At 42.9% G+C, this 13356-nt stretch overlaps 1 protein-coding gene across 11 annotated transcripts in view; it reads right to left on the reverse strand.

Annotated features, from left to right (window-relative positions):
* The window catches only part of ZNF827 (zinc finger protein 827), a 163537-nt gene that overhangs the window by 110585 nt on the left and 39596 nt on the right, over positions 1-13356 (reverse strand). For 9 of the 11 annotated variants that reach the window (XM_044767168.2, XM_044767172.2, XM_044767171.2 and 6 more), the window contains exons 3-4: positions 10145-10317; positions 3936-4416 (exon numbers count right to left, since the gene is read on the reverse strand). In XM_044767168.2, coding sequence (XP_044623103.1) covers positions 3936-4416; positions 10145-10317 — 654 coding nt within the window. The remainder of the gene's footprint in view (positions 1-3935; positions 4417-10144; positions 10318-13356) is intronic. The other 2 variants (XM_070504846.1, XM_070504842.1) reach the window with 1 other exon arrangement.

A 13356-nucleotide genomic window follows, 5' to 3' on the forward strand; every position in this document is an offset into this window, starting at 1 on the left:
TCACCCAGGCCTCTGGTTCACGCCAACCTTGACCTATGGTGAAGGCCTTAGACCCATCTCACACCACCAGGCCCCTTTCCATGGTCTGAGATAGAAAGCAAAGAAAGAGAACTGTACTGAAGAAAACCATAGCTGTATTGAAAAAACTGTACCAAGTTTAAATTCCACATCAGTGGGCCTCAGTCCTGGCTGCACATTAGAATCCTTTGAAGATTTTCAAGAAAATACCAGTGTCAAAGCCCTATCCTAGACCAATTAAATCACAGTTTCTGGGAGTGGGGCTGGGCCTTGGCACTTGTAAAAAACTCCCCAGGTAAGCATAATGCGCAGCTGAGGTTAGAACTGCTGCTGGATGAGGGAGGGAAGATCCAGAAGCAGTAGGAACTTGGGTGCTCCATGGTTGGGTAAGCGCCTCTCCCCTGAACACCCCAGTCACAAGACCACTGGCTCACCTGCCCTGACATGTGTTAGGTCTCTGGCTCCCGAGAAAGACCTGTACCAATATGTGGGGCTGCAGCCCTCAAGGGCCTACATCCTAGGCTGAAACCCTGACCTAAGTTTACAGAATTATTTTTTCTGTCAGCCCAGAAAGCCAGCAGCAGGGGCTGCCCCATCCTCTTCCCTGAATCAATTATGGTGCTGAGCCTGGGAGCCTCGGTTCTCGGGAACAACATTAATCTTGAAGGACCAAGGAATGTTAAAGGGTGGACTCAGGCAGAGGAACAGTTGATGGCCTGGAGAAAGGGTTTGATTTCACAATCACATACCCTGGGAAAACCTCAAAACAGGGGTGGGGGTGGGCGAAGGATGTAGAGTCCTTTTAAAACAGCATTCCACCAGCAATTTTTAATCCCACTGGGTTCCCTTAAGTCATCTTTATGCTTGGTTTTAGTTGAAGGGGCAAGAAAACCCCCCTTAATAAGCAAGCAAGAAAGACTCAAGTGTTTTCCATCTCTCGTTTGGAAACAAGTAGGCATGTACATGCTTGAATTTGTCACTGTGCTCCAGTTCTGCAGACAGTGATGTGGCCGGCACAGAGACTCACAGAGTTGGTGCCACGATCAGCGGCACCCTACGGTTCCAGCAGGTGCACACGTAGAGCCCAGCTCAAAAATTTCGTCGCAAGAACAATGGCGCCCTTATGACGCTGAGGGACAAGGCCCGATGCTAACCACTGCTACACCACATTTGCTGAGGGAAAGAGCTAGAAACTCAGCAGCAGCTCCCTAGGATTTGGTCTTTGGGTCCCGGGATCATAGCCACAGACACAGCCAGGTGGAGCACCACAGTGACAGCAGTTATCAATTATAGGACCCGACCAACCAGAAAGTTAGCGAAATAAAAACGAAAAAAAATCCTTTCAGAAAATGTATTCTTTTCCTTTTAATATATCTTCTCCTCCCGGGGACTCCATTGCCACCGCCACCAAGTTTACATTTACATCCAAATATGCACACACACAAAAAATTACCGATGCATCTCACTCCCTGGTGACTTTATAACAGGTTGCTAGGTAACAGTGCATACAAGTCAGGTTTCAGGACCTCTGGTAAGCCACCATAAAATAGCTGCATGGGCCCTCTGCATAAATAGTGTGCATTTGCTATCTGTTTTCTTATGCCAATTGATCAGTCAGTAAATACTCTGACTGCCAAACCGTAAACACGTCCCCATCAATAGCTAACCGAGAAAACAGATCACAACGCAAGGCTTTGGTGCGCAGTCCTTCACCCAACCTACCAAGTGGCTTCTCCTCTTGTGTCTTTCCTGTTTGCAGCCCTGGCTCTCAGCAGCCGCAGGCCTTATCTTTTGCTCCCTGAGATTGGGTCTGGAGCTAATTACAGCCTGCTGTGAGGTACTCAGAGCTGAGCCCAGCAGGAGCAGTGGATCACGCACCAGTGTTTTAACCGACGACCAAACCTTCCTTCATCCCCTCTCGCCTTCCAACGGATTTAAAAACTTCCTGGAGACATGGAGTAAAGGGAGTAACCCCTCACTAACAGTTACTCACCCCTACTTAGTTTGCCCTGTCTGTTAAGTAAGGAAATGTCCTCCGTTCTAAGCTGTGCTAAGCGAATATGCAATTTACATTCCTTCCCTTGGGAGTGCACTAGAAGAGCTCAGAAAAGGAGGCGCTTTTGCTGTAATATTGGTGAGAGAGACCATGAAGAAAGAGCCAGAGATCCCCTGGAGGTGAAATGCTGAAGGATCAGCAAAAGGAAAATGAGAAACATGCATTTTACCCATATTTTCAAAAATGTTTAAATATAAAACTCAAAGTCTCTAAAAGCACATTTTCCCCTAGATTGGGATGGAAGAGGGAGAAGCCGGGGTGGGAAGAGGAATAGAGAGCCCCCCGTTCTTCAGGGCCATAGTCAGATGCATTTTAATTCCTGTGACTGTGTCATTTCCAGCGGGGGACCTCCTCACTCACACTGGAGGTTGGGAGCCTCATCATGACAGTCTCTGCTCTCTTTGCTCCTCCGTTCATTTCTGTGACGCCTCATTTCCATCCTCTACCTCTCCTCATTTCTTCCAACTAGTGTCGCACTCTCCTGAGGGGCAAAGATCCGGGGTGATGGGGACATTGCAAAAGACCTGACTGAAGTGTCACTGAGCACAGGGACTTGGGAGTGAGGCTGAACCTCCAATTCACCTGGCAATGACATTTAGTGAAATGCGACTCACAGTCCATTTAAAGGAAGGCGGTGACCAATTATTCTCCATTTAAAAGGGTATTGTCAATCTCCAAAGAGCTGAAATGGCATTTGGGAATCGTCGTGGGGACTGCCATCTTCACTGAAAGACAGAACCAATTCTCAGCCGACCTTTCCCCACCCGCCAACATCTCTTTTAAAATTTAAAATCATACTTTTAAAAAGGTAATGAGTAGCAGCACGATCCCACAACACGTTTAGCATTCCAAAAAAGTCAGGAAAAACAGCGCTCCCTCAACATCTCTACACCCCCTTTTCAACCCCACAATTTAATCAAAGAAACTGGAAAAAAAAACAAACAAACAAACAAAAAGAGACAAAAACTAAAAAAAATCGTGTATAATTTGGTGGTGAAAGTGATGCCAATTAATAATAAATTTTTCTAACTTACATTCCATCTTCTATCCAAAAAGCAGTTGGGAAAAGAATGTTAAAAAATTTTTTTTTTTAATTCTACTTTACACGAGGTACCGAGAATAGATAAATTCATAGAGACAGAAAGTAGAACACTGGTTACCAGGGGCTGAGGGGAGGGTGGAATGGAGAATGATTGTTTAATGGGTACAAGGTTTCAGTTTGGGGTGACGAGAAAGTTCAGGAGACAGATGGTGATGGTTGCACAACAATGTGAACGTGCTTAATGCCGAAGAACTGTATAGTTAAAAATGGTTAAAACAGTAAATTTCATGGTAGGTATATTTTACCACAATAAAAAATTTTCTACTAGAAAAAAAATTAAAGATAATCTTTATTATTTGCTCAAATTTTAAAATTATAATTCCTAATAGTATTCTCTAAATTTGTCCTTTAAAACTTTCAAATTAAGGCAACAAAGAACTGGAATAACACAAAATGAGATGTTCCATGCAAGCACTTTAAAAAACCCAATAAAGAGACACGTTAAATGGGGCCCAAAGTCAGACAAGGAACTGCCACCAACCTGGCTTACCATGTCACCTGTCTCCCACAACAGGAACCCGTAAAGGGGAAAAACCAGAAGGAAATCAACAATCCCTATTGCTTCTAGACCCAAACCACAGCAATGCCTACTTCCAAAGGACTGCAAAAAAAACGTCAAGGAGAACATTTAGGAAAGTGCAAACTACTCGAATTTTAAAGGGACCTTGGAATCATCTAGTCCTGCCAGCTCATTTTATAGATGAGAATACTGCTAGAGAAAGAGAGAGAGAGAGAAAGAATACAACCCTATGCAAGTACCTGACAGCTTCATGAGAAAATCAGACGCCATCTTAACAGAGATGTCCTGGCTGAACAATGCTGACGCACTGTTGGCCACATACTCGGAGGGGTCTTTCAGCTTTGTGTGGTTGGCCGGCCTGTCGGCAGCATTCAGGGTAAAGGAGGTTGGCAGGCCGTTATCTTCCTTGGGTTCCTCCTTCACCAGCAAAGGCGAGATGCCAGCCCCACCCTGGCTAGTCCTCTCTGGAGTGTTGGACGTCATCATGGTCCCCACTAGCTCTGTCCCTCCTCCTTCCCTTTGCTGCCCCAGGCAGGCACTGTCACTGAGGTGGGGAGATCCCTTGACATCTGGGTCTGGGATCTCCTCCTTCACCTTGGCTTCTGTCCTCAGGAAGTGCTGATGGCAACGCATGTGGAGTTTCAGGCTGAAGTGGCGTGAGGAAGTGAAAGGGCATAGCTGGCACTGAAAGGTCTCTCCCCGGTCCTGGTGCTGATGAACCTGACGAAGAAGCAAGAAGAATGAGCTATCCACTGTGTGCTTATGGCAAATGCCTTGTTGTACATGCACACTATCATCCACAATATCCTTACAGTACAAAGGGCTGGCCCAGGAAATAAAAAACCAGAGGAGCATTTCATCACTGTGCTCCGGGTAATGAGACCAATCCCTAAACATAAAGCAGGTCCACGTAGGTTAAGACTCAAGTATTAGAGTGACGCTCACAACTGAAGATGCTATCGGCCAGTGGAGGCCATTTTGGGTAGAATCCTCCTAAATATTCTAGTCATCCAACCTCGGTTGATGTCTTCAGAGAAAATATCATAAACCCAGCACAATGGAAACTTACATAATTACTAGTTGGGGGTCAAAAGAGGTAACTTTGTCAAGTAATTCCTCTCACAATAATAATACTTTGCATGTTCCCATTTATTGTCACCCAGAGAATTAGCCGTGTTTTGCAAACATAATTTCAGTTTTCAAAATGCTTCTCTAGGCAATTAAGAACGTGGAAGAATAATGTCTCCAGGGTAGTCCCATTTCATAGACAAGGAAATTGAGACCTCAGAGTGAGTGGCTTGAGCAAAATCACATTCGAATAAAATAGAGTGGAAGAAAAATGAAGGTCTGATCCCCACCAACCATTCTCAGCAAGATGAAACCAGTTTTTCCAAACTTGGTCATATCCTGCTCCAGCTCTGATGTCTGCAATGAAAGAATGCAGACTTTTAAATCCAGTTCCAGCCTTGTATGCACGATACCTGTAAAAACTGCGAGAAACTTTTTTTCTTCCCGTCACTACCAAATTTAGTGCTTGAAAAAGTGAGGAAATCACTGCGTTGGCCGGAGCCAGGCCTCGAGCTGGCAGGTGCTCATAAGCTTGTAACTTCCCCATTCATCTCTGCCAATGTACTTCAGTGCTGACCTGCTACACACTGCTATTTCAGGACTGGCCCTCCCTTGCGTAGAAACTGCCAATCGTGTAGATTTGGGCCAAATGATTTGGGGAGTTGTGTGATCTGGATAAACAAGTACGTGATTGGAATTCAAAACCAAAACAAAACTGACCGCTCATCTCTCTGTAGTGATCTAAGCAGGACTTGAACCCAGGTCTAACAAAGGTTAAAGGCTAGTTTGTTAATCCACGGCACCACCTGGCCCCTCTGTGTAGGCTTCCTTTCCAAGAGAGCAAGTTTTATTACAGCTGTTTATGCATTCTGAATGCAATCCAAAAGTATTATTCACCAGCCAAAACATACTTTTAAATAATGTTAAGTGACCAACAAAAGCAAAGAAATTAAAAGTTAATGGTGAGATCCTGTTGCTACAGCACCCCACTGTGGCTTTTTGAAAAAAACAACAGAAGAGATGCTGGGTCCCCCAAAGTATGACTTTCTCAACAGAAACAAACATATAAACTGAAATTCAGTTGCAGCAAAGCCTTGCTCATTAGAAGCCTTCCCTTCCGCCAGGTCAGGAGGCTGGGGGATGGGGGTGCACACCGTTTGTCACTGGCACTGGCCGTTAACACCATCCCTCTCTGTTCTTTCACAACAAAGGAATGTCACTCTGGGGCTGATCATGCTCATTTGCCTTCTCCCAGACTCGTGAAGATTCCCCACCAGCTCCTCCACTCGATTCACACAGAGGCAGGCACCCTGGGGGGCCTCAGGTCCCAGCCCCATGGGACCCTGACAGGTGCTGCCAGAAGCAGGCCTGGGAACCAGGTGGTAAAGGTCACAAGGCAGAGAGAGCTTCGTCGTCCCTGGGAGCAGGGCGGTGGGGCAGATTCCATTTCAGAAGGTCCTTATATCTACTGACCCAGGAGAGGAGAGGAGCTAATCCAGGAACAGAAGCTCCGGAAGCAGCTTCTGGAAGAAGGACAAGGACAGAGAGCGAGCCCAAATTCTAAAACCGAAAGGGAGCCCTGGATTAAAGAATCTGTGTGCAAGTATTTTACGTGGCTTCTTTTCCACCAGATCTTGGCCTTGTTATATTCAGTTGTGGAAAAACTAGTGACCGCTTAAAGGAAAAACAGTGGACGTGGTGCTGACTTTCACACTTTACAATTTTATTTGAGCAACACCTTCCCGGAGGGACTGTACAGCACACTTGGCCCTTGAGAGGAGTATTAGCTCTGTCTTCCGGTTGCAGTGTCTCCCCTTCTCTCCTGATAGAAAAGCACTTTCTCTTATAGTTTTTATTCTCTTTAGCCTGGTACTGGCTTTAAAATCCCTCTCAGTCTGCTAATGTGAAGAAATGCTTGTCTAAATATCATTCTTTCCAGGCCAGGTGGAGACGTACTAAGGACTGGTCCTTTTGCACCAACAGCACATCACCCACCCTCAGTGGTGGGAAGTACAAGATGCTGTTACATCATTAGGTCCATCTCCTGGCAGCAGTCAGAGGAATGTGAGGAGACTCTGGGAAACGCCAACTCCATCCCCCGCGTGGGGACAGGCCAGGCAGGGGAGGGACTTGCCTTGGACGGTGGGCCTGAGACTAGGAGAAGTCAGCGCCCGATGCTTGTCCAGTTTCTTGCCATTGCTTCATCAATGTTCTTTATCTTAGCAATCCTCCTCACCTTGTCTGTTCAATTTTAGCTCACGAATTTCTCACTTAATTCCTATACACTCACTCATCCAGGAAAGTTGTAAAAGACTTAAAGGAAATCGAAGACAACCCTGAGGAAGCTAGAGTCATTTACAAGCTCCTTCCGCGACTGGCCATAAAAACATGTGCACGAGACATTAAGGAGGAAAGGCAGGCTTCAAAGAAAATACAGTGCCTAGCACCCAATAGGAACACGGTAAATACTGCTCTGTTGAACAAATAAGGTAGAATGCCATTTTTTCTTAAATAAATCTATATAATCAATGTAGAAGGATATACATCAGAATGATAATAATGGTTATTTCCGTGTGATGGGATTGAGAGTCAATCTTATATTCCTTTTGTTTATCAGTTTTTCTAAATTGTCAACACTCAAGATATATCACAAAAAGAGAAAAGCAGTGGCATCTGGAGTAATTTTTTATACCATGTTATTAATTTATTTCCAAAGGTAAATGTTAATATATATTCAGAGGGCTTTGGGATAAAAATTACTATATTAGCTACATTTACTGAGTGTTTCTCCATGCCAGGCATTACCTTAAGTGCTTCATGTCCATTATCTCATTTAACCCTTATAACAACACCCTGAGATAGATCGGATGATTATTATCTCCATGAGTGGAAACGGAGGCTTGGAGAGGTTAAATGATTCGCTCAATATCTCATAACTACTAAAAGTCACGGAACTAAGATTTTAACTAAGGTTTTTCTGACCACACAGTTTGGGATCTCAATCTATAGGCTCTCCTGCCCCCACTTCTTAGGCAGAATTCACTTTAGAAAACCCTCTATCCAGATTTGTCATCTCTGGTGAATGCAGTACAAAGTATTTATTCACAAGACCACAGCCATTATACTTCTACGTAGACTGTATTTGCAAAATTCAGCAAAACTCAAGCATGTCTAACCAAAATAAAATCATCACTTCTTTAATTAAAGAAAAAAAATGGCCCCTATGTGCGGTGGAAAGCAGAGAAAGAATATATCATTGATAAACTTCAACTTACACGAGCCCTTCTCGCACTTCCCTTATCAAAAGCTGGAGTCGAAGCTCAACAGGTTAGGACACCATGAGTTTGAATAAAGTAGTAATTTCACACAACTGCTTTATTGTACTGGTTATTGATTTGTTCTGAAAGCATTCTAAGACCCCGCGACCCGCAGAGCCCTCGCAGCGCTCATCTGTAACACTGTCATGGCCGACCGTCTGTATCATCAAGGCACCCCACTCTCTCCCTGCAGTTTCCGGGTCAGTAGATCCTGCTATTGAAAACCCAGCTCTTTTTCCACGGGTTTATAAATAGGTTGTTTTAAGTGACCCTGAGTTGAAACCAAGCTTACAAGGTGTCAGGCTAGATGTGAGTTTTCTGCTCATTGAAGCTTTAAATTGGCCAGACCTGATTTCTAAACACAGCGTAAGGACATGGTAACGAAAACAAATTTTAGTTTGAAAGGCATTTCTTTTAAGTCTCATCCTGCTAATGAAATCCATTTTGCAGGTGTAAAATATGAGATTTTACTTTGGGAAGAGGTGAGAGAGGATGAGGAGGGTAAAAGCAAAAACTAAGGAGACTCAGTAAAATTCAACCAACCAGAACTCCTGGTTAAATGGATTCTGAAGATGAAGGGCATGCTACTCCCAGGAGAAAAAGACAAATGATAGAAAACAAATTACATCACGGATTTAATTTTTTTTTTAATCTTCTAAACTATTTACTAAAGTCAGTAGAGGTTCTGTCTGATCACACTTTTTAGAGCTACAACTCTAAAGAGTGATTACCGATTTCTTCAGAAGGATTAGACTATAAGATTTTGAAAAAAGCAAATATCTTAATTATGTACATACACTATACTTCTTATGGCAGGAAAGTAAAAACTATAAACAATGTCAACAGCCAAATCATGTGGAAAATAACAGTGAAATGATAGTAGTTATTATTAAGGTGTTCCACAATAGTTACTGAAATCAAATAACTACCATTGAACATTTCTGTGTCAGATACTTGGCTAATATAATCTCCTTAAACACTAATGATAACTCTTCCAGACAAACATTATCACTCCCATTTAAGAGATAAGAAAATTGAGAGTCTAAGGGTTCATTTGCTCAAGGTCACCTAGCTAGTAAATTGCACAAAAAGATTTAAATGCAGGTCTAACCAATTCAAAAGTCATGTTCTTTTGATCTTATGAGTTTCCTCCTTGAATTTGAGATACAACTCTTAGTATTAATGGGGTCTGCTAAAAAAGATTTCTAGATAACTAAGTTTACCCCCATCTCACATAAGAGTGACTCATAGGGTCTAGTCAATTCTCTACATGCTTATTACAGGCACAAGCCCCCCAACTGTTCTTTTAGGACACAGAAAACAATGGCCTTGGATGTTTGCTAAGCATGATCCTGGGAAGTATGACAAGTCAAACACTGACAGCCTCAGAAGGACTCAGTCTTGTCAGGAATGGCCCCAAAGCCTCCCACAGGGTGACAGTTAAAGCCCGGGTGTCTTTCAACATCCTCACATGTCCTATAAGGTGTTGCTGGGTGTTCCTCTGGGTTTGTAAGCTGGAAAGCAAAGCAACAACAGGAGGGGACAGTCCCTCAGAAGCGGAGCAGGTGCAAGCACCCTCTTCCTCCCTGTACTTGTCTTTCCCTGCTTCTTGCTCTTCCGCAACTCTTCTTCTGAGTGCCCCAAAAATGTGTCACCATCCAAGGCCAAGTTTAGCTGCTGCTCCCCAATAGGAAAGGATGACTCTACACTACAGGTCTCTAATAAGAAAGGATGGCTCTACACTCCAGGTCCCCAATGGGAAAGGATGGCTCTACACTCTAGGTCCCCAGTGGGAAAGGAAGCCTCCACACCAGATATTATTTGGATACTGAAGCTTCTCTCCGCCTTTAAGTTCTTGGTTGTAAAATGGGTGTGAAGACCTTTACAAGGAGACTCTTCCATGTGCTTCATTTGCGTTGCATTCTACCTTGCGACAATGAGCACTGTCATCCCTAGGCTCCACCATTGACCCCTCACCTGCTTAGAAGGTTCCTGTACCAGACTGTGTGCAAGAGCCCTGGCTGTGCCTGCCTCTCTGTGAGGCCTCTCCGCAGCTGGCTTACCTTCATGTGGGATTTGAGATTGTCCTTGCGAGCACACCGGAATGGACAGAGCGGACACTGATGACTTTTTAAACCTGTGTGAATCACCATGTGCCGCTTCCAGTAACTCTTCCTTTTTATAACCAAACCACATATTGGACACTGGAAAGGCTTTCCGCTTTCCTCTTCTGAGGCTTGGAAGAAGGAGAAAGACAGGAAAATTAAGGAAAACAAAAAGGTACATTGCATCCAGCACTGTTTCACATGCATTGCTATATAAAAAAACACTAAAAATGAATTGACTTTCTTCCTAGGCAATTCTAAGACTTTATCCATGAGGAAGTTTTTACTACGGGTTTTCTTGAGGTAGAAGTCACGTCCATCTTGTTACTTCCATCTGGGCTCCATTTTTCAAAACCTGATCATCCTGCCTTGTGAAAGTCTTATTTCCAAAGGCCATCCCACACTTCAGAGGGCATCTGCCAAGGGGTTTCATCAGCCTGTCCTAGCTCAGCCCAGGGAAGCCTGACTTCAGGGGATTTGTTTCCTGAAGGAAACTGCCAGATTCGAGTTCCTATCTGAATTCCTGTACTTGGGAGACAGCAAGAAAGAAAGACAAATAAATGAGACAGAGAATAACACACTGCTCCACACTGAAAACCAAACAGCCATCATAAACCTCACAAACCATGAGACAAATTTTAGGATCCTCCTGCTGACTTGTTTAGTTATGGCTTGAGCAGATGCTGCTGCCATTTGGCCATTAGGGGGTGTTAGGGCCAGAGTTGCTCTCCCTCTGATTTCTGTCCTGCTGGTTGCCACTAACAAGATGCGCTGCCTTCGTCTGCACCGTGACTGGGCCCCATCACCCGCTTTGAGAAGAGCTACAACCAGGCAGTCACAAATGCTCCAATTTCTCAGGAAAGCAAATAAACCAACTACTTCCTCCAAGGAAAGCTAAGATCACTCTCTCCTCCGCCATTCCCACAGGAAAGGGTCTCTGTTGTGACACTGTGTTGCTACACCTCTGGTCTATCAACTTATATTGCTCAGTGCCACACTAGCTTCTACAACTCGGGGATACAGGAAATCAAAGCAAGTAGAGTTGAGGACTCAGACTTTCCTTTTTTAATGAGGGATCAGAAATATTCCCAAATGGATTAAATAACTTGTAATATACTCATAAAATAAAATATATGAAGCCATTTTTTACCATGAGCTAGATCCATAGATGCTGATACAGAAACATGTCCAAGATATTAGAGTTAGTGGATAAAGCAAGATACGAAACTGTACGTTAGGGTGATTCTATTTTCTAAGAAATGAGAATCAACTGCCGCTAACACCATTAGGTGAAAGGCTAATAGGGAACTTTATAAAAGATGGATAAACACATAAAACCATTGGTTAATCTTGTCACTAAAAATGGGACAGACACTGTGCCTTCTGATAAGCCATCTATGAAATATTCTTATAAAAAAATTTAACCAAGCCTCCATACAGCTAGCAGTTTACTGGAAATACAGATGATTTTAAAAAAACATTAAACACACCAAGAGAATGGAGTCAGCCAAATTCAGAACGTGGGAAGTTCTACAGGACAAATGACCAAGTTTCTTCAACAAGTAAATGGAATTTTAAAAAGGGAAGGGGTATAGATGAAAAGACGCTTAAAAGAAATGTAAAACAAGTGCAAAGTGTGAGACTTATTTTGCTCCTGATTTGAACAAAGCAACCATAAAAGACACTTTTGAGAAAATTGAGGAAATACTGATTATAACCCGGGCGTTCCATAGTATCATGTAACAATTGTTGCTCCTGTTAGATGTGATAATAGTTATTGTGGCTATTTTTTTTTTAAAGTCCTTATCTGTTGGAAATGTATATATGGAAATATTTACAAGCAAATGAATATGAGGTCTGGGATTTGCTTTTAAACATTTGAAAGAAAAAAAGGAGGAAGCTGGAATAACGGGAAGAATAAATGACAGAAAAAAATTATATCCTTTTATTTGTATGAAAACTGTCTGGAAGTATACCGGAGAAACCATTAAGTGGTTCACTTTAAAGGATTGTGGATTAAAAGGAAGGGGTCAGGAAGGGAAACTTTTGTTTTCATTGTATACTCTTCTGTATTATTTGAATTGTTTAATGCACACGTTACCTATCATTTTAAAAGGAAATATTCCCAAGTGTAAACTTTAAAATAACCTTATTATTTATTCATTGAGTCAATTGAGTCTCTACATGCAATGAACCACTTAGAATGGACAGAACCAGAAGGGTTCCGGAAATGAAGTTAGGGCACTCCAAAAATGCTGCTTTACTAAGACAGGTACAAGCAAGACTGGTTAGCTTAACCAAGCAACTTGAAAAGAATGATCTATCTAAAAATACACCTTTCGAGTCTGGAAATTCTACTTCTGACATGTTCCATCACAAGTATTTCCTTTTCTGCTTGGGGGATGGTGTGGGGAGCGAGGGTTTCTTTTCACTCCAGGAAAAGCACGCTTTGTAGAGGCCTCTAAACAAGCTCTCTTATTACCCCAACAACAGCTTTGCTGCTGCCTGTTTTTGTTGATGGCCTCTGCTGACCTGAAGTCCTATCCCTAATCTGGCCTCTCATTTCCTAACCTTACTGTCATTTCCTCCACTCTGATATCTTGATCACAAAGACTACATGTTGAACAACAGATTTGAGAGAAGGGACTGAATCAGGCCTCTAGGTGAAATTATTGTCATAAGCCAGAGGGGGAAAAATGATAATGATGTCTATTTTGGGTTGTAAGAACATCAAAGTAGTAAGAAAGAGATACATAACAGGCTGCCACTAATCCCCATCTTCAGGAAGTATTTCCCAGTATCTGAGCCCTAAACTGCCTAATTTTACAGAATTGTCTGGGCGAGGAGAGAAAAAGTGAGGTGTCCTCCACTGACCTGAGATTTCACGGTACATCACAGGAAGGCAATAAAAAGGCATTAACTGACAAAAGGAACATTGCTGGCTTCCCCCAGACACCTTGCTTTGCAGAATGTGACCAATATGTTTCCTCTTTTTTCTGACACCCTCCCAGCCCCCAACCTAATCACCTATTCTATATTGCAAATGTATTACAGACTACACTACACTAAACTCTGCATATTAGTATTTCTTATTAATCTATTTTATTTTGGAGCTATGCTTCCTTAGTTTTTATTAAATTCAAATACACATGAATCATGTACAAACTAGG

This window comes from Equus asinus, chromosome 3, assembly GCF_041296235.1.
Source record: "Equus asinus isolate D_3611 breed Donkey chromosome 3, EquAss-T2T_v2, whole genome shotgun sequence".
Classification (NCBI taxonomy): domain Eukaryota; kingdom Metazoa; phylum Chordata; class Mammalia; order Perissodactyla; family Equidae; genus Equus; species Equus asinus.